The 26,100-nt window shown below is 43.8% G+C and overlaps 1 protein-coding gene across 1 annotated transcript in view; it reads left to right on the top strand.

The window, feature by feature from the left end:
• The window catches only part of MPC2 (mitochondrial pyruvate carrier 2), a 41,370-nt gene extending 21,047 nt beyond the window's left edge, over window positions 1–20,323 (top strand). The window contains exons 2-5 of the mRNA XM_040337873.1: window positions 5,927–5,967; window positions 13,471–13,555; window positions 16,232–16,343; window positions 20,065–20,323. Coding sequence (XP_040193807.1) covers window positions 5,927–5,967; window positions 13,471–13,555; window positions 16,232–16,343; window positions 20,065–20,122 — 296 coding nt within the window. The 3' untranslated portion in view covers window positions 20,123–20,323. The remainder of the gene's footprint in view (window positions 1–5,926; window positions 5,968–13,470; window positions 13,556–16,231; window positions 16,344–20,064) is intronic.
• Window positions 20,324–26,100: the final 5,777 nt, after the last annotated feature.

The following is a 26,100-nucleotide window of genomic DNA, read 5'->3' as shown; positions in this document are numbered from 1 at the left end:
AGTGCCTCACGTAACCGCAAAACGAACACGTTAAGTGACCGTGAAGAAGCATGCTTTTCATGTGCTTCACTATATGGCACGCAACGCACAATTAGGAGCGGCAATACTTATACTTTCCATAGTGTTGTGTTCTGCTGTTACAGGGAACACAGCGCCCATGGGTAACCTAGCCTCTCACTGATAAGGGATTAAGTAAATGTGTTTTTTGCAGGACTAGAGACACTTGTATAAATGAAGGGAATGGAGGGTCAATACTTCAAGACTGAAGCTGTAAACCATTGAAAAAACTGCTGTCATTCAGCTAAGGCTATAAAAACTCTTGTGGTAATGACATGTATGATGCCTTTCTTTCCTTCAAGGAATGTATAAAATACATTTGCATATTAATACAGAGGAGTCGGAGTCGGAAGTACAAAAAACTGAGGAGTCGGAAAACATTTATCTACCGACTCCACAGCCCTGGTGTAGGCCCCCATCTGACTTCTGGGAGCTGGTTCTCGATTTTTCCGACGGGAAAAGTTTCGATGGTCTGTATGCAATTCCGACGGTCAAAAAAAATACGCATGCTCGGAATCAAGTCGTCACATGCTCGGAAGCATTGAACTTAATTTTTCTCGGCTCGTCGTAGTGTTGTATGTTACTGTGTTCTTGACGGTTGCAATTTTGTGTGACCGTGTGTATGCAACACAAGTTTGAGCCAAAATTCAGTCGGAAGAAAATCCACGGTTTTCTTGTCTGAATTTCCGATCGTGTCTATGCTGCATTAGAGTACAACTTTGGGAGTCCATGGTGAAGGATCGGATGTTGTCGAAGATTGCAGACTTTAATAGTATGCCATACCAAGCTGAAATTTCGAAAAGCTAGCAAAATACTTTCTTTTATTAAGAGGTTTGACCTCCATAGAGAGAATTTCCCCCCTGTACAAATTAGTAAGGCCTCATCTGGAATATGCAGTTCAGTTTTGGGCACCAGTTCACAAAAAGGATATCGGGGAACTGGCGAAAGTGCAGAGAAGGGCAACCAAACTGAGGCATGGAGCTATGAGGAAAGATTAGAGGAACAGAATTTAGATGGACTTGTGTGTGTGTTTTTTTTTTTTGTTTTTTTTTTTACTAAAGGCAAATCCACTCTTGGAAGTGCAGTCGCTGTATATCTGAGGGAAATCTCTGCTGATTTTATCATCCAATCATGTGCAAGCAAAAATGCTGTGTGTTTTTTTTTTTTTTTCTTGCTTTTTTTTTTTCTTGCATGTCCCCCTCAGATCTACAGCAAGTGCACTTTGAAGTGCACAGTGGATTTGCCTTTAGTAAACAACCCCCCATGTCGGATCACACATGAGTGCAGACGGATATCTGGCAACATGGCATTTTGTTTATAAATAGAGTGAGAAATTGCACTATTTTTGACACTCCTGGCATATGTGATCTAATTCACCCTTACCTAAGTGAGAGTGGAAGGTGCAAATACAAGGTGATGACCTTTATGTAATTTGTGGTGAGAAGTCCACTTTGAAAAACCAGTAGACATATACTTCCAATGACAATAGAAGAGGCTAAAAAAAAAAAAATGTTTTGTCACCTTGTCCATTTTAGTTCATGTGGTTTGTGTCCCCTCTGCTACTTTTCTGCAGGGTGTTTACCACATTTCCAGATGCCTGCTGCATTTTTTGGTTCTGCGGCTGCCTACTTTTTGAATAGTACTAAAATTCTTTATATAATGTTGGGCTGTTTTGTTTACCTTTTTTTTTTTTTTTTTTTTTTTTTTTATGTTTAGTATTTTTAGCATAGCTCTCTAGAAATTTTGCATTTCACAATGTAAAGCTGTCAGCATGCATTGTAAAGTATTGCGTATGGAAGTTATCATTCTAAACCATTCAGGAATTCTACAAGTATGTGAGTTATTTGTCATGTTAATGATGGTGGTTTGGGCATGACAGATTTGATTTCATGCCCCAGTAAACATTTAAAAAGAAAATGGTGATTTTTCACTAGAATGGCCTCTGTTATACCAGAGTGGGGCATTCATCAACATTTGCCAGTGTTCGCAACACACTTTCTGCCAAATCTGTGGAGAATGTGTTTTTTGTTTTTTTTTTATTATTTTTTTTTTTTATAAAAAATTATGAATAAAAAAAGATTAAGGGAGGCGTGTTTTGGGGAAATGCAAACCTTGTATATGGCAAATGGATATTTTTAACTTGTTTGGTAAAGGTTCAGGGTTAATGATTAGAGGCTTGGCTTCATTAAAATCTTGGATATAAAGCCGTCAGTTAATCATGTCAGTGGTGGGATTGGAATAGGACCAAGTGTTGAATACACTTGCTCTCCTGGGGGATTTAACCACTTAACCCCCGGAAGATTGTACCCCCTCTCTGACCAGAGCACTTTTTACAATTTGGCACTGAGTCGCTTTAACTGACAATTGCACGGTCATGCAATGCTGTGCCCAAACAAAATTTGTGTCCTTTTTTTCTTTTGGTGGTATTTGATCACCTATCGACAAAAAAGGCGACATCATTAACTTTTTGCTATATTAAATATCCCTCAATAAAAAAATAAAATAAAAAATTCTTCATCAGCTTGGGCCAATATGTATTCTTCTACATATTTTTAGTTAAAAAAAAAAAAAATCGCAATAAGCGTATATTGTAAACTTCATTATTTGAGAAATATAGAGCTGCATTTATTTGAGTTTGTAAATGATTGCCATGGAAAGTTGGTTGACAGATGTTGTTTACTCAATATTTTGTGCATCTGGTGAACATCTGTAGTGCACTCTGTTCTGAGTCTGAGCCCGGTTGTTGTGAAGTCTGTGCCAATATATATATTTTATAACTTCTGTCCCTCCTGACTTTTTGCCACCTTCGTTTTCCGTGGTATTGGCATATAGAAGTTCAAACCTGGTACTGCCTGGACAGCTAGGGAACTTGCTTCAATTCAGATAGACCAGCGGAAAAGACACTGGGGGCTATTTACTAAGCTGGAGAGTGCAAAATCTGGTGCAACTCTGCAAAGAAACCAATCAGCTTCCAGGTTTTATTGTCATCCTTAATGCAGGAGTAAACCCATAGGGCCAGATTCACAGAGATCGGCGTATCTCTGTGCGGGCGTGGCGTATCTCTGTGCGGGCGTAGCGCATCTCATATGTGCTACGCCGACGTAACAGAGAGGCAAGTACAGTATTCACAAAGCACTTGCTCCCCAAGTTACGGCGGCGTAGCGTAAATGGGCCGGCGTAAGCCCGCCTAATTCAAAGTAGGCTGGTAGTACGCGTGTTGTATTAAAATGAATCGTGACCCCATGTAAACGAAGCGCCGAACGAATGGCGCATGCGCGCGCATGCTCAGAATCACGTCGAATTTACGCCGTAGGATACGACGGCTCAATTTCAACGACGTGAACGTAACCTACGACCAGCCCCATTCACGTACGACTTACGTGAACTACGTAAAATCCGACTGCTGTTCCGCCGTCCATACCTTTGCATTGGCTGCGCCACCTATAGAGGTGTTTTATCTTTACGCCGGACGTACGCCTTACGTAAACTGCTTAGCTTACTGCGACGTGAATCGGCGTATCTAGCTCATTTACATATTTGACGCGTAAATCAACAGAAGCGCCCCTAGCGGCCAGCGTAAATATGCACCCAAGATACGACGGTGTAGGTGACTTACGTCGGTCGTATCTTGGCAAAATTCAGGCGTATCTCATTTAAAGAATCAGCGCATAGATATGACGGCGCACATTTGGACTTACGACGGTGTATCAGTAGATACGTCAGCGTAAGTCTTTCTGAATCCGGCCCATAGACTTGGACCACTTTAACACTAGTTTTAGTGGCGCTTTACCGCTGTTATAGCTGCGCTTTTCGGGTGCTTTTATTCCCCCCACTAGTAGCCGAAGAAAGGGTTAAAAGTGGTCGCTTTGGCAGTGCTGCCCATTCGTTTCAATGGGCAGGGCGTTTTGGGAGCGATGTATACACCGCTCCCAAACCGCCCTAATGACGCTGCTTGCAGGACTTTTTTTCCTGTCCCGCAAGCGCACTGCCCCAGTGTGAAAGCACTCGGGCTTTCAAACTAGGGAGGCATGAGAGGCGCTTTACATGTGCTATTTTTGGCGCTAAAATGCCTGAAAAGCGCCCCAGTGTGAAAGGGGTCTTAAGGCACGTACACAATCGGGCGACCGTTTTTGTCCAAGGAACTTTCATAGGATTTTAGTATAGTGTGTACAGCCAATTCGGGAATTTTCGTAAGAAAAGTTGGAAGGGACAAACTTTTTCTCGTATGGGAACAGGACGAACGATTTTCATTTTTAATGTGTACCGTTTTGTACAAGAAAAATCTGAAAAAGACTGCACATGATTAGAGACCATAAATGGCACATACCAGGAATGTAACTGTCACAGCACGACACAATCAATGTGTCAATGTGTTACATTCCTGGTATGTGCCGTTTATAGTCTCTAATCATGTGCAGTCTTTTTCAGATTTTTCTTGTACGAAATGGTACACATTAAATAGGAAAATCATTCGTCCTGTTCCCGTACGAGAAAAAGTCATGCCATGGAAGCTGCCATCTTGGTCTCTGTTTAAGCTTCAACTGCCATGGTGCTGCACATGTGATCAGTTAGGACCCCCGCCATTGGATGGTTAACCAAACTGATCACATGTGCAGCACTATGGCAGTTAAAGCTTAAACAGAGACCAAAATGGCAGCTTCCATGGCTGAAAATCATAGGAGGCTTTACTTCCACTTTAATTGAACAAGCTGAAGTTAGAAGCTAATTGGCTACCATGCACAACTTCACCAGATTCTTGGTGCTTCAACTTTAGTAAGGCCCCTTTCTCACTTTTAGCAGTGCTATGCCGTTGGAATTGCGGCGGTATTTGGCGGCTAGCAGTGCGGTTTTATCCCCACGTTATCGTCCGAAAAAGGGTTAATACCGCCGGCAATGCTTCTGTACAGTATTATAGCAGCTTGTAGGCATATTTAGCTGCTTCAACTGGATAAGAATTGCCATGAAATTCCTTGCACCTAGATAAATGTTGTTGTTGTTGGGGCCGAGTGATGCACTTGGCGGCTATGGCCGCCGACTGTATCACACGGGAGCGCGCCCGCAAGCTATCCCCCTTGGGAGCGCACTTCCCAGAAGGGGGTTAGCTCTTGCGGGGAGGAGCCGAGACAGCCGCTGAGGGACCCCAGAAGACGAGGATTGGGGCCGCTCTGTGCAAAACCAACTGCACAGTGGAGGTAAGTATGGTATATTTGTTATTTAAAAAAAAAAAAGCTTTTACAACCCCTTCAAAGCCGGTTCACACAGGGGTGACACGACTTTTGGGGGTGACTCTGCAAGGCAATCTCAAGATGACTTCAGAGGCGACTTGCAAAATGACTTCTGTATTGAAGTCAATGCAAGTCGCTCCCAAAGTCGTACAAGAACCTTTTTCTAAATCGCTCCTATTAGAATGGTTCCATTGATTAGAGCGGAGCGTGACTTGTCAGGCGGCTGAGTTGCCTCTGTGTGAACCGGTTCTTAAGGGGGCTAGTGAGTTGTTTATTATAATAACGGTCTGTACTCTGCTGGAAAATTTTTGCTTTTCTTTTTAAAATGCATGTGTACACTGTCTACCGCCTAACAAAGGTAAAAAGATCGGAAGGTTTGGGTGGTACATTGTATGTTAATGCATTTAAAAAAAAAAAACCTGACCTTACAACTGCCTATAGGATCATATACAACACTGCTCCAAAAAAATATTAATGTGTAGGTGTGAATGGGAACATGATGTATTTAGTGGGGGTTTCTAAAATTTGACTGCAAAAGCGTAATTCCATTTTAAGAGAAGATTGATTAATATGGATTGGCAGATGTGATAATGGACTCATACTGAACTTCTCTCCCCCTTATTTCTTTCTTTTTTTTTTCTTAGGACCCAAGACTGTGTTTTTCTGGGCTCCTATAATGAAATGGGTAAGTATCTCTGTGCTGAATATTAGCATTTTATTATTTGCTCTACTGTAGGTATAGGTTGCATGAGAACACATCGCTGTAATTAGAACAAAAGGAAAATGTGTTAATACAGACGGGTCAGCAATATATCCCATTATCCCAGAATCTTTAAATGATGGTGCATTAGTTATATGATCTGACTTGGGGGTTTAGGAGAGGTAAACTTTAGGGAAGGGACTCGGGAGAGGCAGCCAATCGGCAGCTGATTGTTTAGCAGGGATTGTCCACCAGAGAGAAGAATTTCGAATTCTGCAGAACCATACTTAGCTAGTTGCATTTATGATAAAGGTCAGCTTTAATTGCTGTTAATTTAGTCAACTAAATTTATGTACTGTAAGGTTAAAAAAAAAAAAAGTTTTCTATTGCATGCAATTTAAATAAAGGTGTGAATTATTACAAGCTGAAAAATGACTGAAGGCCCTAGAGGCTTAGCTACGAACCTCACCGTCCCTGTCACTCCTTAAACAGATTACTCGATTATGAATGACACTCCGGGAACTTAACTTGGGGAGTCCAAGTAGAAAAGGCATTGACCCAACTAAAACAATTATATTATGATAAAGGCAACAAGGCACAATCATTACTGTCCAGGAAACTGGCCGACCGGACTCTCGCCTCCACTCCACACCAAATTTAAGACCAGGTTGGGTTGTATGACATCCCACCCTTAGATCATAGCGAATACTTTCGCAGACTTCTACACTGACCTATACAACAAAACAGAGATACCGCATAACCCCCCCTCGTCGGACCTAGTTGACCGCATGACCCAATATCTAGAACGGGCAGGACTACCCCGACTTCAAGACTCTGACTTGCTCATGCTCAATGCCCCTATCTCCGCGGATGAACTCACGCTGACCATAAAAGCCCTTTTTTTTTTGGGGGGGGGGGGGGATCAAAAAACGCATATCATTTAGAAGGGAATACTACAATTATAAATAAGAAAACACATATAAATATAACATCTTAAAACACAGTTTTTTTGGGGGGGGAGGGGGGTGTTTACCCCTCAATAAGGGATGTACACCTGAATCACAGATAAATAAATATAAGAAGGCACAGAGGAACATAATGGATATCACAAGTATATAGCACTAGGTGTATATATATATATATATATATATATATATATATATATATATATATATATATATATATATATATATATATACACACACATTCTTTATAGTCGCAAACGTTTTCCTGCGTTCTCCCTTTTTTTTGAGGGAGGACCGGAAACCACCATATAGTAAAGGAAGGTAGTATCGAGCTGCCTTTTAAGTGTCAAGGCATGTTAAATGTTATATGTAAATATTTTTTTTTAATAAAGTTTAATTATAAAAAAAAAAAAGACCTTCCTTCCCATACTACTCCCGCACATGACCAAACTGTTCAATGCCTACCTACAGCAAACCCCTATCATAAATGACATGCAAAGCTCCTTTCTAACCATAATTCTGAAACCGGATAAAGACCCTGCCTCTTGTGCCAGCTATAGGCCCATAGCCTTATTAAACTCAGACCTTAAAATTTTCACGAAACTCCTCTCGATCCGACCAAACGAGATCCTACCCTCCTTTGTTCATAAAGACCAGGTGGGCTTTGTGCCCTTACGTCAACATTGCTACATTGCGTCACATGAGATTCAGTGGACCTTTTCTGCGGGCGGTACAGCACCTCTACACCAACCCTATGTCGTGAGTCAAAACACCCTTTGCTACGTCGCCCACCTTCCCAATCACCAATGGAAGCCGCTCTCCCCCCTGCTATTTGCGCTATGCGTCGAACCCCTGGCGGCGACAATTAGAGGAAACCCAGACATTCGGGGTATATCGGTACGGGGTAGGGACTTCAAGATATCGCTATTCGCGGACGATATTGTCCTTACCTTGACCCAGCCAAGGGTATCCCTGCCCAACCTCCATGCCGAACTCACAGAATATAGGGGGGTGTCGGGTTACAAAACCAATCCAATGAAATCCATGGCCCTCCCACTTAATGTCCCGGAGCAGGAGCTTCGCCACCTGCATTCCAATTTCCCTTATAACTGGGAACGCAATTCCCTTAAATACCTGGGAATTAACCTCACCCCATCCTTCTCCACCTTATATCAGGTTAATTTCCCCCCTCTGTATAGGTCAATCAGGGAACTAATCCAAAAATGGAAGAACCATCATATCTCCCTAATGGGGCGGGTCGCATCTATTAAGATGGTCATCCTCCCTAAGCTCCTATACCTGTTTCAGACGTTACCAATACCCGTCATCTACGCAAGATGCAGGGTGACTTGCTGCGATACGTGTGGAACTATAAAAGACACATGTTCCCCCGGTCGGTTATGATTGCGCTGCGTGCCGATAGAGGTCTGGCCTTCCCCAATCTAGTTAATTATTATCAAGCGGCCCAACTGCGTGCCATAGTCTCCTGGTTCCCCCAGCGGTCATACAACAAATGGACGGCAATAGAGAAAATCTGTCTGGCACCGGTACACCCGAATTCCCTTCTCTGGTATGTGAATGTGGAGGTAGACCCTGGACAGTTACTGGGGTCAATGTCCCAGCTCAGACGACTGTGGCACAAGCTGTCCCGCGAAGGCGGGCTTTAATCTGACTGCTCACTGCTGACCTCCTTCCTCTGCAACCCAAAAATACCTGCAAGCCTTACCCACCAGATGTCTTGGCCTTGGGCCTCGCGGAACTTGTTCCACTTTGGTCATCTAGTATTCTATAGGATCCCAGATCCCGTAAATTACTGCCGTTCTCGGAACTCCAAGCCAAACATGACCTACCCCGACAGGTGTTCTATAGCTACCTGCAGATCAGACATTATGCTCAGACTATAGCCCCACACCTGCAATTTTCCTTACCCTTCCCATTTGAACACATCATACTAGAAGGCCGCACACGTAGAGGACTGATCTCAGACATATACCAGATCCTAAATGCGTATTCTATACCAGTACGGGGCAAATTCTCCGCTAGGAGGGAGAGTTGGGAGAGGAACTCCCTGTGGAGGCCTGGTGGGCGATCTGGAGTCAGGCTGCCAAGAGTTCTTTATGTACCCTCTATAAGGAAAATGCCTATAAAATTCTCTTCTTTTGGTACCTGACCCCGGACATACTCCATAAAATCTACCCCTCCACCTCTGATCGATGCTGGCACTGCCAGCGGGACAGATGTACTCTCTTCCATATTTACTGGTCTTGCCCAAAAATTGCCCCTTTCTGAAGTTCAACACAACAATTATTAACACGCCTCTTTGAGGTGCCAATACCTATGTCACCAAATTTTTTTCCTGCTCGGCCTTTCTGAATTGAGATTAGCCAAACCATATAAGAAATTACTTAGACACATTCTCACGGCAGCAAGGTGCCTAATTGCCATACACTGGAAAAAGCCATCTCCCCCTACCCAGAAAGCTCTGTACTCCAGGGTCAAAGATGTTGAACTTATGGAGAAAATGACGGCCAGAATACGGGATAGGCTGGACGACCACAACGGGGTCTGGGAGAGTTGGCGTTCTCAGGAGGATCTTTCGTGAGTCGGTAGCAGAGTCAACGCAGTAACCTAATGTCTACCCCTATCTTGTTTCTCCTATTTTCTTTCCCCCCTTTTGCTTTCTCTCCCTTTCATTTTCTTTCTCTCTTCTGCTTGGCAATCTATCTATGCACAGTTATATGAGTAATTGGTCTTAAGATACAGTTTACTACGCTTGTTTTTATAAACAATACTACTAAGTGAGGTTGATATATATCATGGACACAATGCGAAGAACATATCTTTTTTTTCCCCTCCTGACGCATATGCGAATACACAGAGAATTGTTTTATCCCTGCATTCGCTTTTTCTAACTTTTTATATGTATCTGTGCAATGTTAATCTTTTTGAGATAACTAATAAAAAACGTTATTTGAAAAAAAAAAAAAAGTGTGAATTATTGGTGCACTAAAGAGGCAGCTGAATGAGACTGCTGCCAACATAAGCTGTCCTCAGTTACTCCTTACCTTATACATGTTCCCCCTACAGCACCACTCAGTGCACCACCCCATTTCATTATTTTGGGTGGTGGTGGTGGTGGTGAACATGTATTCCCCCACTCAGCAATGCCCAGGGCTCAAATATATTGGCAGGCTTGTACATTTGAGGACAGGTGTGCATATTGTGCAAATGGCAACCATCAGAATGTTGCTATCTGCATATTAAAGCTGAAATCTGGGCTCCCCTAACCCCCACCCACCCTCATCCCTCTAACCAATCACGCACCAATTTAAAAAATCTTCTAAATCTACGGTTATGTAATGCTCTAGTTCATCTTAGGATGTCCAAATTGCTACCTTGCCTTTTCAGTGAGCAAAAGGGGACCAGCCAGCTTGGGCACATCTACATTAATAGATTACTGTCCCCCCCCCCCCGTAACTATAAAACGTGCTGGCAAGGGACCCAGACTGTGGATTTATGTAAGTGACACATGCATCAGAAGGTGAAAAAAACAAAACTGGGTGATCACTCAGAGGAGGGTCCCAGGGCTGGGGATTGAATAGGAAGGTTGGGTGTATTTGCAGGCAGATTATGCCATAGACAGTCCCATCCAGATGTCTGTTTTATGTCCAAAGAAGAGATTACATTGCTCCAGGTGAGACTGCCATTCACATCGCACAATCCCCAAGGTGGGTGTCTGCCCTGAACGCCACCGCCACACAGCAAGATAGAGGAAACTGGCTGCACACCACTCCTGTAGATGCTAAATGCTTTATCCTATTATCAGATAAAGACAGCACAAAGACCACAGAGTATGCTGTTGCTTGTTAACGTGTTTCACGCAATATGTTGGTGCTTATTCAGAACCGTTTTATGTGTGAAACGCATCATAATTTGTGGTCACTGTGCTGTCTTTATCTGACTATGGAATATAGGATTTGGCCTCTACAGGACTGGTGTGCGGCCTGTTTCCTCTATCTTGCAGATGTCTGTTCACCTTTCCCCTTCTCCCAAAGATTTTCTGTAGTATGTAAAGGAAATGTGCACAAATATGTTACCAAAATAAAGTTTCTGGGTGTTTTTTTATAAAAAAAAAAAAAAAAAAAAATTCTGATCTAAATAATAAATGAAGCCAATCCTATTGATTGCTTAGTTTAACTAATCAAGGTGAAGGACAGAATTTTTTTTTTTTTTTTTACCTAAAGGATTTTGACAAAGGCCCAAAAGTTTATGTATTTTAGACCAGTGTTTCTCAACTCCAGTCCTCAGGGCGCACCAACAGGTCATGTTTTCAGGATTTCCCTCAGATGAAACTGCTGTGGTAATTACTAAGGCAGTGAAACTGATAAAATCACCTGTGCAAAATAATGGAAAGCCTGAAAACAAGACCTGTTGGTGCGCCTTGAGGACTGGAGTTGAGAAACACTGTTTTAGACAGTATGGATGGAAGGTCAATGCTGTTCCAAATATAAATGGAGCAGATGCTGCTAATTAACAAAGTGGCACAAGCCCTTTTGTTAGCTGTGAGATCAGTTCTCTGTTCTGTGGCTGTGACACACCGCATTGTGACCAGAGAGCTTAAACTGCATGCTCTAGTCTAATGTCTCTGCCCATCCTCGCTTCCCCGCTCGGCTCAGAGAAGGAGGTGTGTTACCCCTGCAGGCTCTGCTCATGTAATGTAATCACTGCATGAGCAGAGAGAGATGACCTCAGACATGTCTATCTGCTTGGTTAATGTGGTACATGCCATTTCAGACAGTTTCTGCACAGGGAATTTTAGTTACTTTCCCAGATTGTGAAGTGTTCTTTGGCCAGGTGTTCCACTCGACACCCTGGTTTAATCAACTGAAATGTTTAACCTGGCTTGATCTGTTGGTCTTCTGGGGAAATCCATGGGTGTATTAATTCTCTGGGCTTCCAGCCTAGCCATTTCACATATCCCCCTGAGATGGGAATCAGGATGTACCTCCAAATTGATCACATTTTAACTCATGCTAGATGTGTAAATAACTTTATGAAAACATTATGTCTAATTTAGTTATTAACTGTTGAAATTCCAGCAAAACGTTTTCACATGGAATACAGAAAAAGGGGTTTAACCCTTCCCCTTTTTCTCTTATTCTATTTAGAATTTCTTGGTTGAAGTTATAATTTTATTTTGCCATTAATGATTGACTGTACAGAACTTAAATGTTCTACATCCTGCCTATAGTAGACGCCAAGGGGTTCCAGTTGTGTAAAGCACTCTTTAAATCTTGCTTAAACTATCTTGACTGAACATTTCTATAAGTCAGTGAGAGAGCCCATCATATTGACTGGCCAACAGGAATGAGTGTGAGGCCCCATACACACGACCGGTTTTCTCCGCAGAATTCAGCAAGAAACTCGATGGGAGACGTATTCTGCCGAGAAAACCGGTCGAGTGTACACTTTTCGCCGAGAAACCCGTCGGGAAACTCGTCGAGCCAAAAAGAGAGCATGTTCTCTATTTCCTCGTTGGGCAATGAGAACATTTGGCTTGTCGAATTTTCTGACAGCCGAACAAGGAACTCGACAAGCAAAATTGTTTTGCCCGTCGAGTTTCTCGGTCGTGTGTACGGGGCCTGAGGCGGAAAGGCACATGCTAGTTTCAACACTACCATAAAGTGCTAACGCCTTTCCCAAGTGGAGCAGGATTGGTAACCAGGGACCTAATGTTTCCTTTGTACCTTCAGTGTTTGTGTTTTTTTTTTTTTTTTTTTATATTACTCTTTTTGGGCTCGATTGACACTACTCATACGACTTTACCTGCCACTTGATCTGACTTGGATGCCATTTAGGAGCCTGTCCAAGGTCTGAAATCGCACCCAATTCGAGGGAAAATGGTGCAGGACACTTTTCTAAAAATTGGAGCAACTTGTGTAGTATCAGTTAAGACGGCTCTCATAGGGAAAATTTTCATTTGACTTGTCATAGGACTTGGGGTCTCACAAGTCGGATCGCATGTCGCAGCAGTGTGAACCGAGCCTCAAGCCCTGTACACACGCTCGGTTTTCTCGGCGGTTTTACCGCCGAGAAAACCGAGGGGAAAGCCGGGGAACCCAGCAGGAAAACTGGCATGGAGCATTGGCCGGGAATTCCAGCCGTGTGTATTTTCCATCGGCACTGCCTCGCAGTCTTTCCCATAGGCAAGAAGTAGATCTGGCGGGGGAAAAAAACGCCGGGAATCCCGACGGGAAAATAGAGAGCAGGTTCTCTATTTTCCCGATGGTATTCCCGACTGTTTTCCTGACTGCAAGGAAGCATACACACGTCCGGCCAAAAGCTTTCCTGGCAGTTTTTCTGCTGGGAAAACTGGTTGTGTGTACGAGGCTTTAGGCTTTCATTGTAGTTGTAACTGCAGCACACTCCAATAATGCCTGAAAAAGTGCTCTTTGGATGTTTTCAGTAACTTCCCTTTTGTTCTAATCAGTGTGTGTGTGTTTTTTATCCCATTGACTTGTAGGGTCTGGTGGCTGCTGGATTAGCTGATATGACAAGACCTGCAGACAAATTAAGTCCTGCCCAGTCTGGTGTACTAATGGCTACAGGTAATTGACATGAAATGTACATTCTGCTATATATTTTATTCATGATGTATCTGCCTGGTGACTTTAAAATAAAAGCCATTCATATGCATTGTTTGTTAACCCCATTCCATTCTGTGGTGATCACGTGCAGCCAGGAAGCTTCACGGTAAAGAAAGAAAGCCTTTAGATTTGCTAATGAACACTGCTAACTTCAGACTGCATTGTTTACTTGTTGTAAAGTTTATTTAATATTGTAATTGTCAGGTACAAGAATATTGTTTGCACATTTGTCAGCCTGTAATAGAACCAGAGCAGAGTTTATTTTATTAAAACAGTGTATTCAATTAAAAGACATCACTAAAAAAAAAGAATTGTTTAGGTATACATACTGATGTTGCTAAATGTGGCCAGGAAATCTAAATACTGGTCACGAGATGGTTATTAGTGACATTTTTAACCCCCCTACTTTACCAGGCTTCTTTTTTTTAAGTGCTGTAATAGTTTGACAATTACTCTCAACATTGTACCCAAATATTTTTTTTTTTTTTTTTTAGAGATCTCTCTTTAAGCAGTATTTAAAGCTGAGTTCCACCCAAAAGTTTAACTTGCGCTCATCTTATTCCTCCCCTCCTCCGGTGCCACAATTGGTATCCTTTCCCACTTCTGGGAGTCACTGCGGGGCTCCCTCCTCCTCCCCCGGCCGCCGGGCCAATAGGAGAGAGGAGCGGGGCCTTGCGAATGCGCAGTAGGGTTCCTGGCATGAAGCCGAAAGGCTACACTGCCGGGTTCCTGTACCCGCAATGGCAGCGGAGCACCCGACAGCTGATGGAAACATAAGCTGCGGGTACTGACATAGCTGGACTCCGGGACAGGTAAGTGTCCATTTATTAAAAGCCAGCAGCTGCAGTATGTGTAGCTGCTGGCTTTTAATTTTTTTTTTTTTTTTTTTTGGCGTTGCAACCCTTTTAAATGCCACTGGGTTTTCTCGTGCTATATGAAGGGGGAAAAAATACAAAACTTTTCCCTTTATTATCTGTTATAAAATATCTACAAATGGCAGGACATTACAAATACCCCAAAATTACCCCTTTTTATTTTTTAAAATGTAAACGCTACAAGGTGATTTTTGATCTGGATCTCGGAAGCTGGCAGGGTCCGTCTCCACTGTGGGCATCTGAAGCCCTCTTCTATCCATTTATGGGAATCTGTGCAGCTGGCTACCCAGCATGCACCTCGAGATCTCGCACCTGCGCAGTAATGCCCTGGCACGGCGCTCCTTCCTCTTTAGTCCTGACACGTTGCCATAGTGACGTCAGCAGACTTTCCCATCAATCATCGCAAGATTTTGTCGCTAGGAGACTCGTAAGGACTCCTGGGATACATGACGCCATTATCCCAGGGGCTCTCTTGAATCGCCTAGTGACTTAATCGCCTAGAGGGAGACTGCCGAAAATGCATGGGAAAAAGGATAATTAAGGTGTCCCCCCCCCCCCCCCTTTTTTATTTTATTTTATTTATTTATTTTTAAAGAATTTCCATGGCGAAAAGGATGCTCCCAGGGGATACCAGAGTGAGGAAGTGTATAAAATGGGTGGAACGCCGCTTTAATGTACAGGTCATACACAGAAGGAGGAGGAGATGAAGGGGTAATGTACAGGTCACTTATAGTGGGGGGGATAAAGATGAGGCGGTAATGTTCAGGATAATGGAGACGATGGGATACTTTCACTACAGAGACAGGAGGGAGATGACTTGAGGATGATGGGAGTACAAAAAATTTAAAAAATCCCACAACATTTGTTAGACCCCCCTCCCCACCTTAAATATGCTGCTGGCTACCTCTCTAAGATCATTTCACTTAATTTATGAAATTCTCCTTCCTCTGTTGTGAGAGGAACTCTCATATGTAGACCATAGTGGTGTTTATATTTTGTGATGTCTCTAATTTGGCTGTTGCTGTGACCACAAGGCACAGAGCTTTTCATATTGGCTCTGCACATTCTTGTCTGGTTGTACACAATGGATGGCTTTCATTCATGCCATCCATTCTATACTACTGTGTTGATCTCTGTGGTTGGTCACAGTGATCACATTGTACAAGGACAATCTCGGCCCGTCTGTGCCATGTGATTAGCTGTGGCCAGTCACAGCTAACCTCAACAGTAAACATGGAATGAATCGATTTTAATTCAGTAAAAATGGTTGGTTATAGCAGTGAAACTCGCTGGTATAAGTAATTTTGTAATATGTAAAAAGGGAAAAAAATTCCGATCACTTCCCCAGAGTAGTACAGTGTTATTTTTGTAACACTGTATTGCTCTGGTCACAGTGTGTTAGAAAAAAAAAGTAATAAATAATTGACCGGTCACCAGTCAGCATCCCTGATCAACCTCACACCAGTTATGATGCTGTACTGCACTGGTGACAGTAAAAAAAATTATTGTGACACATAATTAGAACTTGGGGGGAGAGAATCTCCAAGCCTCTTTACTGTCTACTTTCCAAAGTCATTTTGGGGGGAAATTTGTCTTGCATCTTGTATAAAAAAAAAAAATAGGTTACTTTTGTAAAATGGGCATAAATCCTTGTTGGGTTGTAAACATGTTACTTGCAGTTATGGAAAAAAAAATTGTTTATGTGTAAAGGTTTTGTTTTTTTTATACTGACATTTTTCTCTATTTTAAAATGTTCTGACAGGGTTGATATGGTCACGATATTCTCTAGTGATTATACCGAAAAATTGGTCTCTGTTTGCTGTTAACTTCTTTGTTGGCTGTGCAGGAGGTACCCAGCTATTTAGAATATGGAGGTACGTATTCAAATCTAATTGGTATAGGTAAAGTATCATTACTAATCCTATAAAAACTTGGATGGAGTGTTTGATTACCTGTCATGTGACGTATAATATTCTAATTGCAGGTTTCTGGTTGTAAATATATAGTAGTTAAAGTGTGGGCTGACAAGGCCACCTTATGAAGCAAATTGTGTCTGGTCCATCAGGAACTAGCCGAAATTCACAAAGGTTTTGGCTAGCGATAATCTAAAATGTGGTTGCCACAAGTTACTGTACTGTGATCGTAGTAGTCTTTGTGCTTCATTAGCATTTGTTGTGTTTAAATCTTAAACTGAATGATGCCAATCATCCTTTTTATGCTCAAACATTTTATAATTTTAAGTTGTCTTAAAGTTATGTACAGTTCCTATGAATTTTAAATTCACTGAATTTGTTAGAGATTAATTTATTTGGAATTTTAAAGAACATAATTTACCAGAGCTATCTCTGCATAATATAAATATTCTAATACATTGCTTCTAAAAAAAAGTTTCTGTTAGTAAGTTTCTGTTAGGCCGGGTACTCACGAACAAACATGTACGGTGAAAGCGGTCCGTCGGACCGTTTTCACCGTACATGCCTGCCAGAGGGCTTCTGTACGATGGTTGTACACACCATCGTACAGAAGTCCGCGCGTAAACATTACACGGGGCGTGTCCGCGTCGTCGCCGCGGCGATGACGCGGAGACGTGGGCGGGCCTGCCATTTAAAGGCTTCCACGCATGCGTCGAAGTCATTCGACGCATGCGAGGGACGGCGGGCGCCTGGACATGTACGGTAGGTCTGTACTGACGACCGTACATGTCCGAGCGGGCAGGATTCCAGCGGACGGTTTTAAAACACGTCCAGGAATATTTGTCTGCTGGGAAAAGGCCCGGCGGGCAAATGTTTGCTGGAATTCGGCCCGCTCGCGCCTACACACGACCAAACATGTATGCTGAAACTGGCCCGCGGACCAGTTTCAGCATACATGTTTGGTCGTGTGTACGGGGCCTTAGAGTGCCAGGAAGACTGGGTGAAAGATCTGACAAGTCTTCTACAAGATAACTGCAGAGATAACAACATAAGTAATGTACTGACACAACCAGAAGCCTCCAGAGACACAATCGGTGCCGTACTGACACAATCAGAAGCCTCCAAAGACACAACCAGAAATCTCCAGAGAGACACAATCGGTGATGTACTGACAATGCCAAAAACATGTCTGCAGTGCCACAATCCGTAATGGACTGACACAACCTTCAGAGACACAATCTGTACCACAATTACACAACCAGAAACCTCCACAGAGACACAATCGGTGCCATAATGGCAATCAAAGAGTAGCAGTGATTAAACATCCACCGTTAACCACTTGCCGACCGCCGCATTCCGATATACATTCGCAGAATAGCACGGTCAGGCAAATGGACATACCTGTAACTCAATGCTCACTGGTGGCCCGCGATCGTGACACGGAGAGGCAGAACGTAAAAAATAAATTTCCCTGTTCTGCCTAGCAACATGACAGGGATCCACTGCTCCCTGTCATCGGGAGCAGTGATCTGTCATGTTGTATTGAGCCCATCCCCTCTACAGTTAGAACACCACCCTAAGACACACTTAACCCCTTGAGTTTAACCCCCCTCCCTGCCAATGACCTTTATACAGTAATAAGTGGCTATCTGTAGCTCTGATCGCTGTATAAATGTCAATGGTCCCAAAATGGTGTCAAAAGTGTCCTATGTGTCCGCCATAATGTCTCAGTCCCAATAAAAATCGCAGATCGCCGCCATTACTAGTAATAAAAAATAATAATAATGCCACAAATCTATCCCCCTACTTTGGAGACGCTATAACTTTATTTTTGCCCAAAAAAAAAGAATACATGTGGAAGAATTGTATGAAGGACCGTCATGTGCTTCCGTTTTAAAGCCTTTTATTGGTCTTACTAATTTTGTTATAACAAAAATATAAGGCGAGCGCTATGTGAATGGCAGCAGCTAGCACAAAAGAGTGATCATACAACTCCCTCAAGTAACAAATAACACCAATGGTGTGCCGCCCTTCATATAAATATCGAATCGTATATATGAGAAAACGTATGCGTAAAAGTCCAAAGTAAGATAATATAGTCCCAAAATATTAGTACAAAAACCGTCCGTAATGTGACTTTGGTACCCACCGTGTGTAAGAAAGGTCATCCAGTGGTCCAATGTAGTACATCTATGCCCACTCACCAGAAATAAGTAAATGTACAGCCTTAAACTACCATTGCGCCCCACCCGGTATTGTAAAAAATTAATCGACATCTGTGAGCCTCCACCAATATATGCACTCACTAGAAGCAAGAAAAGGATATGCCTCTCTCTGCTCCAGGAATCTCTGAGCCTTTCTGGCCAATTGGATAGAGGAATCCGGAAAGCTATTAAAGTGATTGTAAAGGCAGAAGGTTTTTTATCTTAATGCATTAAGATAAAAAAAAAAAAACTGTGTGCAACAGCCCCCCTAATACTTAACGGAGGTCCGTGTCTATCCAGCAATGTCCACGAGTGTCTCAGCCACCCGAAATTCTCCCTCTTGATTGGCTGAGAAACAGCAGCCGTGCCATTGGCTGCCGCTGCTGTCAAAGTCAGCTAGCCAATCAGGGGAGAGAGGGGGCGGGACTAGTTCGGGGCTCTGTGTCTGAATGGACACAAGGAGCTGTGACTTGGCTTGAGTGCCCCCATAGCAAGCTGCTTGCTGTGGGGGCACTGAACAGGAGGGATGGGCCAGGATCACAATAGAGGGACCCGAGAAGAGGAGGATTCGGGCTGCTCTGTGCAAATCCACTGCAACAGAACAAGTAAGTATAACATGTTTTATTATTTTCAAAAAACAAGACTTTAGAATCCCTTTTAAGCTGCATAAAAAAAGCTCACCACCGGGAGCCCAAAAAGTACTTCTTCCTGTATGGAAATATAAACCTTCTCCAGGTAAAACAAACTTTGTCTTGTCCTCCTATGAATCTCGGGGTAAGTTTTCCTCCTGGAAATATCAGTACCAGCAATGCTTTACCGTTATAACATCCACCATGGAAGTCTGTGATGGGATGGTAACCTGGATGCAGATCAAGATTGGGAAGGTCAGGTCAGATCCCACAGGGGGATAAAACAACAAGTAGAGTCCCAGTAATGGGGAACCAACACTCGGGAGGACCCACGCAGGTAAAAAGTAATCGTAGCTTGTTTTATAAAATGTAGCATATAGTTTACGTGAGGTGCCAAGAAGCTTTGCATTATTGCACATATCACATCACTAAGGGACCCTAGTTAGATGCTAGCGTCTTATCTACTACTCATTTAACAATGCAGCAACTGGCTCTGTTTCCTATGTGAGTTTCTTCCTGGCGGAACGCGATTTGAGCTACAAAACGCTCAGGTATGAATGGGGCCTTGAAAGCGGCGTTTCCACTTTGTATTGATCACAAAAAAAAAAAGGATTGGTGTTATTTCTTTCTGTTCCTGTTCATTTATATGAAGATATCATGTGTGGTCCTAACTGTTAATAGCACAGTTTATGCTTTATCTAGTTATTATCCTTTTTAGACACTCTACATGATATTTTTTTACAAAATGATGTAGTATGTACGTACACTACGGGATTCCAAGAGGGGGATGGTGTGTAAGATTTACTCAATTTTTTTTTTTTTTTTTTCTCCCTTATTTCCTCTTTTTAGTTACCATCAAGATCTAAAATCGGGTGCCAATGAAGAACAAAAGAAAGCAGAACCTTGAACAATTTTGCCTACAAGTCATTTTAATATCTAAGAAGTCGAGCAGTAGATGTGTTATCAGTTTGGCCAAACATTTTGCTGTTTGACACACAACAGAGAGTTCTATATGTACTTGTAAAATAACATTAAATGGTTTGTTGGACTGATTTTTATAAACCTTAATGTTTCTCCTTAAATTAATAAACGTAACTTTTTAACAGTGGCAAGATTACTTTTTGAAGATTTGATTCTCTGGTATTAAATGGAGGTTGCCGATGCCTCTCTCTCGACAGATAACGGTTTACAGATTTCCAGCTGCAAACATAGTTTGGCTTCCTGTGTGAAAGGGCCTTAATCGGATCAATTTTCACAATCACAATTTTGACACATTTTTGGGACCATTGTCATTTTCACAGCAAAAAATGCTATAAATATGCATTGTTTACTGTGAAAATGACAATTGCAGTTTAGGCGTTAACCACTAGGGGGCACTGTAGGAGTTATGTGTGACCTCATATTACGATTCTGGTCAAAATGAGAATCGCGATTCTTTTTCTTAGACAAAAGATCACGATTCTCAAAAATGTAATGCCAGAACCCCCCCCCCCCCAAAAAAAAGTTAATAAAAACCTGTGATTTATCTGAAAATATTAATATATAAAAAAAGAGACCAGTGATATGTCTATAATGTTAAAGATCATATAACTCCTATGAAAAAAGCAGAATAAAACTTTGATTCTGATTTTTCATAGGAGTTATATGGTCTTTAACATTATAGACATATCACTGGTCTCTTTTTTTATAGATCAGAAGCAGTACTGTCAGCAACCATTGGGTGGCGCATGGATACATACAGTTGTACAGAACTGTGAGAAGGTTTAATACATCAGAAGCAGTACCGCCGGCAACCACAAGGTGGCGCATGGATACAAACTATTGTTGTGAGAGAAGCTCAAGGAATCTATCCAGCGGCGCAGGCTGCCGACGTCGGTTTCGATGTCGGCGGCATTTGCGTTCCACGCTGGTTACGTGGAACCAGCGGTGAACACAGAAGAATCGCGATCCTCACCTCGATTAATCGTGCAGCTCTACCTCATATGTGTTTCTAACTGTAGGGGGGCGGGGCTGGACGTGTGACGTCACTGATCGCCTTTCCCTATATCAGGGAACAGACGATCAGTTACATTGCCACTGTGAAGAACGGTGAAGGTGTGTTTATACACACCTCTCCCCGTTCTTCAGCTCCTGTGACCGATCGTGGGACACCTGCGGCAATCGGGTCCGCGGGTGCCGCGGTCACGGAGCTTCGGACCTGGTCACGCGCCCGCGACCCATGGCTGGGCACTTAAAAGGGACGTACAGGTACGTGCCTGTGCCCAGCCGTGCCATTCTGCCGATGTAAATGTGCAGGAGGCGGTCCTTAAGTGGTTAAATAGTGCTAAATTGAACGCCCATCTGCCATTCTGACTATTCTTTGATCCATTTGAATGTTAGTTTTTTTTTTTTTTTTTTACATTTTTGGTTCCCATTTAACCACTTGCCGCCTGCCGCACACACATACGTCGGCAGAATGGCACAGGCAGGCAAATGGGCGTACAGGTATGTCCCTTTGAATTTGCCGCCTTGCAAGTTTGCCCGAGGGTCCCGCAAACTCGATGTTCACCAGCGGCCCCTAATCGTAAGACCAAGAGGCAGAACGGGGAGATGCCTATGTAAACAAGGCATGTCCCTGTTCTGCCTAGTGACATGACAGGGATCTACTGCTTCCTGACAATGGGAGCAGAGATCGCTGTCCTGTCAGTGGTAGCCTCCCCCCCCCCCCACAGTCAGAATCACCCCCTAGGATACACTTTGCGCTTTGATCGGCCCCTAGTTTTTAACCCATTCCCTGACAGTGTCATTTACACAGTAATTCGTGCATTTTTTATAGCACTGATCGCTGTATAAATGACAATGGTCCCAAATCAGTTCAAATGTGTCGGCCATAATGTCGCAGTCATGATAAAAATCGCAGATCGCCACCATTACTAATAAAAAAATATTCTATTAAAGATTGTATGGCTCAGAACAGTGGAGAATAAAGTCTAACTTTGGAAGTTTGCAGTCAGGGTGTCCAAGCCGAGGTTTCCTCCCACACACCAATAGACAAACGGTCATCAAGAAAAAGAAGCAGCCGGCAACTCCATAACATCAAGCGTATTTATTGTAAAGCCTTCACAGTAAGTACAGTCGGCAGCAGACTCGTTTTGGCGATAAGCCTTGTTCACTTTGGGCGTGTGTACAGAACGCCCCCTTAGAAACATAATTTCCGGCTTGTGTGATTGGCTCACAAGTTTTTCAAGAAGTCTACACTAAGATGCAAGACCAATTTCAGGCATTCCCTACAACAAAAATGTAATTTATAGTGAGATACCCCCAATAACAAATGATATCTAAAAAGGAAGCCGACCCTGAAAATTTCCCCATGACTAAGCTCCGGGCGGGAAAGAAACTCATTGGGGGTGTGGCTTGGTAGGAGTCCAAGCTTAGGTTGCCACTCCATTCAGTGTAGCAGGACAGTATAGATGTGAGACTACCCTTCCTTCTTTGAGCCTTTGCAGGAGCCAGGACGGGCTCCAACCCCTGTCGGCACTCTAGCAGCAGCTTTGGATGCACTGTCCACATACCCTCCTCCCTATCAAGCCTGTGCGTCCCACACACTTTTCCCAGGTCCCTGCCATTTTCCTCACCAAAGCCCTGCAGGTGCAGCAGCTGCTTGATAATTATAAAACTATTCCCATTAGATATTACACTTTCCACATGGACAAAGACAAACACACAGGGATTTCTTCAGAATAACAAAAAGGTAGGAATCTGCAAGAAATATAATTTATACCAAAAACAGTGATTTGATCTGGTTAGTGATGTTGGACTACTGTTAATTTAAACACATTATAGTGGTTTTGTCTGTATACAAAGGCTTTCATATTATGATATTCTTAACTTCAAAGCATGCCGTGTACATAAAATATCTATCTATCTATCTAATTTTCAGAAAGTGTAGAACAATCTCTCCAACAGGGATGCAGCAATATAAATACATTAATTCTTCTTAGCGTTGTGTACTTTATGTAACAAAGTAAGACGTTCTCTACGGCATGCATTTCCCAACATCTCCTGCTCTGGTGGCAGCTGTTCAAAAATACTAATAATGTTTAGAACGTAAATAAATTTAAAGAACTCTAAAAATGTAGTTTTGCACCTTCAGGTTCTTACCACTGGTATTTGCCAAGTCAGTGTTTCTTAACTCCAGTCCTCAAGGCACACCAACAGGTCATGTTTTCAGGCTTTCCACTATTTTGCACAGGTGATTTGATCAGTTTCACTGCCTTAGTAATTACCACAGTATCTTCATCTGAGGGAAATCCTGAAAACATGACCTGTTGGTGTGCCGTGAGCAGGGCCGGCGCAACCACCAGGCGGACCAAGTGGCCGCTTGGGGCGGGCAGGTCCGCAGCCTGGGATGGGGCGGAAAGATGACCTTTTTTTTTTTATTGTCCGGAGTTGCCGCCGCCCGGTGTCCCGCTCCAGGGCTCGAGTCCTGCGGGAACGGCGTCTGTAGAGGAGAAGGGAGGGAGAAAAAGTTTCACTGGCACCGCACTGCCCCGCCCCCTCCCCCGGCGAGCTGTTGCAGAAGAACAATAACATCATTAGCATGTGACAAACCCGAGTCTCTGCTGCCTGACTAGTAACTCGACCCAGCAGGAGATCGTGGCCAGCACTAGCTAAGCTTCTCTTCCTTCCCTGCTGAAGGGAGCATGCTGGCTGCTTGTAATTTTTTTTTGTGATGGACGCTGATGAGCTGACCAGCCAATCTGCATGCACATGATAGGGCTAGGTGCATGCAGATTGGCTGGTCAGCTCATCAGCGTCCGTCACAAAAAAAAAATTACAAGCAGCCAGCATGCTCCCTTCAGCAGGGAAGGAAGAGAAGCTTAGCTAGTGCTGGCCACGATCTCCTGCTGGGTCGAGTTACTAGTCAGGCAGCAGAGACTCGGGTTTGTCACATGCTAATGATGTTATTGTATAAATACCAGGAAGCAGCATGGATGGAGGGTAAGTCACAGAAATTGTGTGTGTTACTGTGCCCCCCCCTGCAGACTTTATTTAAACTCCTGTTTAAAGGGAAACCTGGCTGAGGTTGACAGGCTGGCATTGAGAAAATGGATGAGGATGACTCTGGGTGGATATGAGAGTTACATTGTGGAGATCCTCTTCACAATGTAACTCTCATCCCCACAGAGTCATCCTCATCCATCTTTACAATGCAACACAATCATCTTCATCCCCACCCAGCACCATCCATCCCTCTCTAACGCATCCCCTGCACGATCTATCCCTTTCCACAACACATCCCCACCCACACCCAGCACCATCCATCCCTCTCCACAACGCATCACCACAACGCATCACCACCCACGCCAAGCACCATCCATCCCACTCCACAATGCATCCCCACCCACCCCTCTCCACAACGCATCCCCACCCACGCCTCTCCACAATGCATCCCCACCCACGCCTAGCACCATCCACCCTCTCCACAACACATGGCTGTGGAGGAGGCGGGTACAGAGAGAGGTGGCTGTGGAGGAGGGGGGGTACAGAGAGGTGGCTGTGGAGGAGGGGGGGTACAGAGAGGTGGCTGTGGAGGAGGGGGGGTACAGATAGGTGGCTGTGGAGGAGGGGGGGTACACAGAGGTGGCTGTAGAGGAGGGGGGTACAGAGAGGTGGCTGTAGAGGAGGGGGGTACAGAGAGGTGGCTGTAGAGGAGGGGGTACAGAGAGGTGGCGGTAGAGGAGGGGGCACAGAGAAGTAGCTTTACAGCCCTCTCTGTACCCCCCCTCCTCCACAACCACCTCTCTGTACCCCCCTCCTCCACAACCACCTCTCTGTACCCCCTCCTTAAAATGACTAAGATTGTATTTTTTTTTCTTTTTTAATAATTATGAGGTGGCACTGGTGGGCAGTAATGAGGTGGCACTGATGGACACTAATGGGCTGAACTGGTAGGCAGTGATGAGGTTGCACTGACAGGCTGAACTGGTGGACACTAATGAGGTGGCACTGTTGGACACTGATAGGCTGCACTTTACCTCTCCACCCTAAACAATAACCTCCTCCCAACCTAGATTTTCTGAGATAATGAAAAAAAAAAAAATATCGGCCTAAAATATCGGCCATCGGCCGCCCCAATTTTGAAATATCGGCATCGGCCAGAGAAAAACCCATATCGGTCTACCTCTAGTCTGCACTGTAGGGGTGGGAGTCTGCACTATAGGGGTGTCTGTACTGTGGGGGTCTGCACTGTAGGGGTGTCTGTACTGTGGGAGTCTGCACTGTAGGGGGGTCTGTACTGTAGGGGTGTCTGTACTGTGGGGGTCTGCACTATAGGGGTCTGCACTGTAGGGGTGTCTGTACTGTGTCGGGTTGGGGTCTGCACTGTAAGGGTTTCTGTACTGTGGGGGGCTGCACTATAGGGGTGTCTGTACTGTGGGGTATGGGGGGCTGCACTGTAGGGGTGTCTGTACTGTGGGGGTCTGCACTATAGGGGTGGGGGTCTGCACTGTAGGGGTGTCTGTACTGTGTCGGGTGGGGGTCTGCACTGTAAGGGTGTCTGTACTGTGTCGGGTGGGGGTCTGCACTGTAAGGGTGTCTGTACTGTGGGGGTCTGCACTATAGGGGTGTCTGTACTGTGGGGGTCTGCACTGTTGGGGGGTGTCTGTGTAATGGGGTCCAGAGGTGCAGGGTGCTATGTAATGTAAAGGGGTCCAGCGGTGTATGGTGCTGTGTAATGTAAAGGGGTCCAGTATGTTTTACATTTAGTAGTATGGTGTATATTATACTAAGAATTTCTGGTGTGGCGTGGTTACAAAAGCACAAATTAGTGTGTTTTTTTATATAAAAAAATTATTGAAAGAAACATTTTTGCAAGGGAGGTGGGTGGCCGTTGGGGGGGGGGGG

Source organism: Rana temporaria, chromosome 2 (genome assembly GCF_905171775.1).
Source record: "Rana temporaria chromosome 2, aRanTem1.1, whole genome shotgun sequence".
NCBI classification, from domain to species: domain Eukaryota; kingdom Metazoa; phylum Chordata; class Amphibia; order Anura; family Ranidae; genus Rana; species Rana temporaria.
Note: the sequence above shows the minus strand (reverse complement) of the source record. Positions and strands in the feature narration are given on the sequence as shown.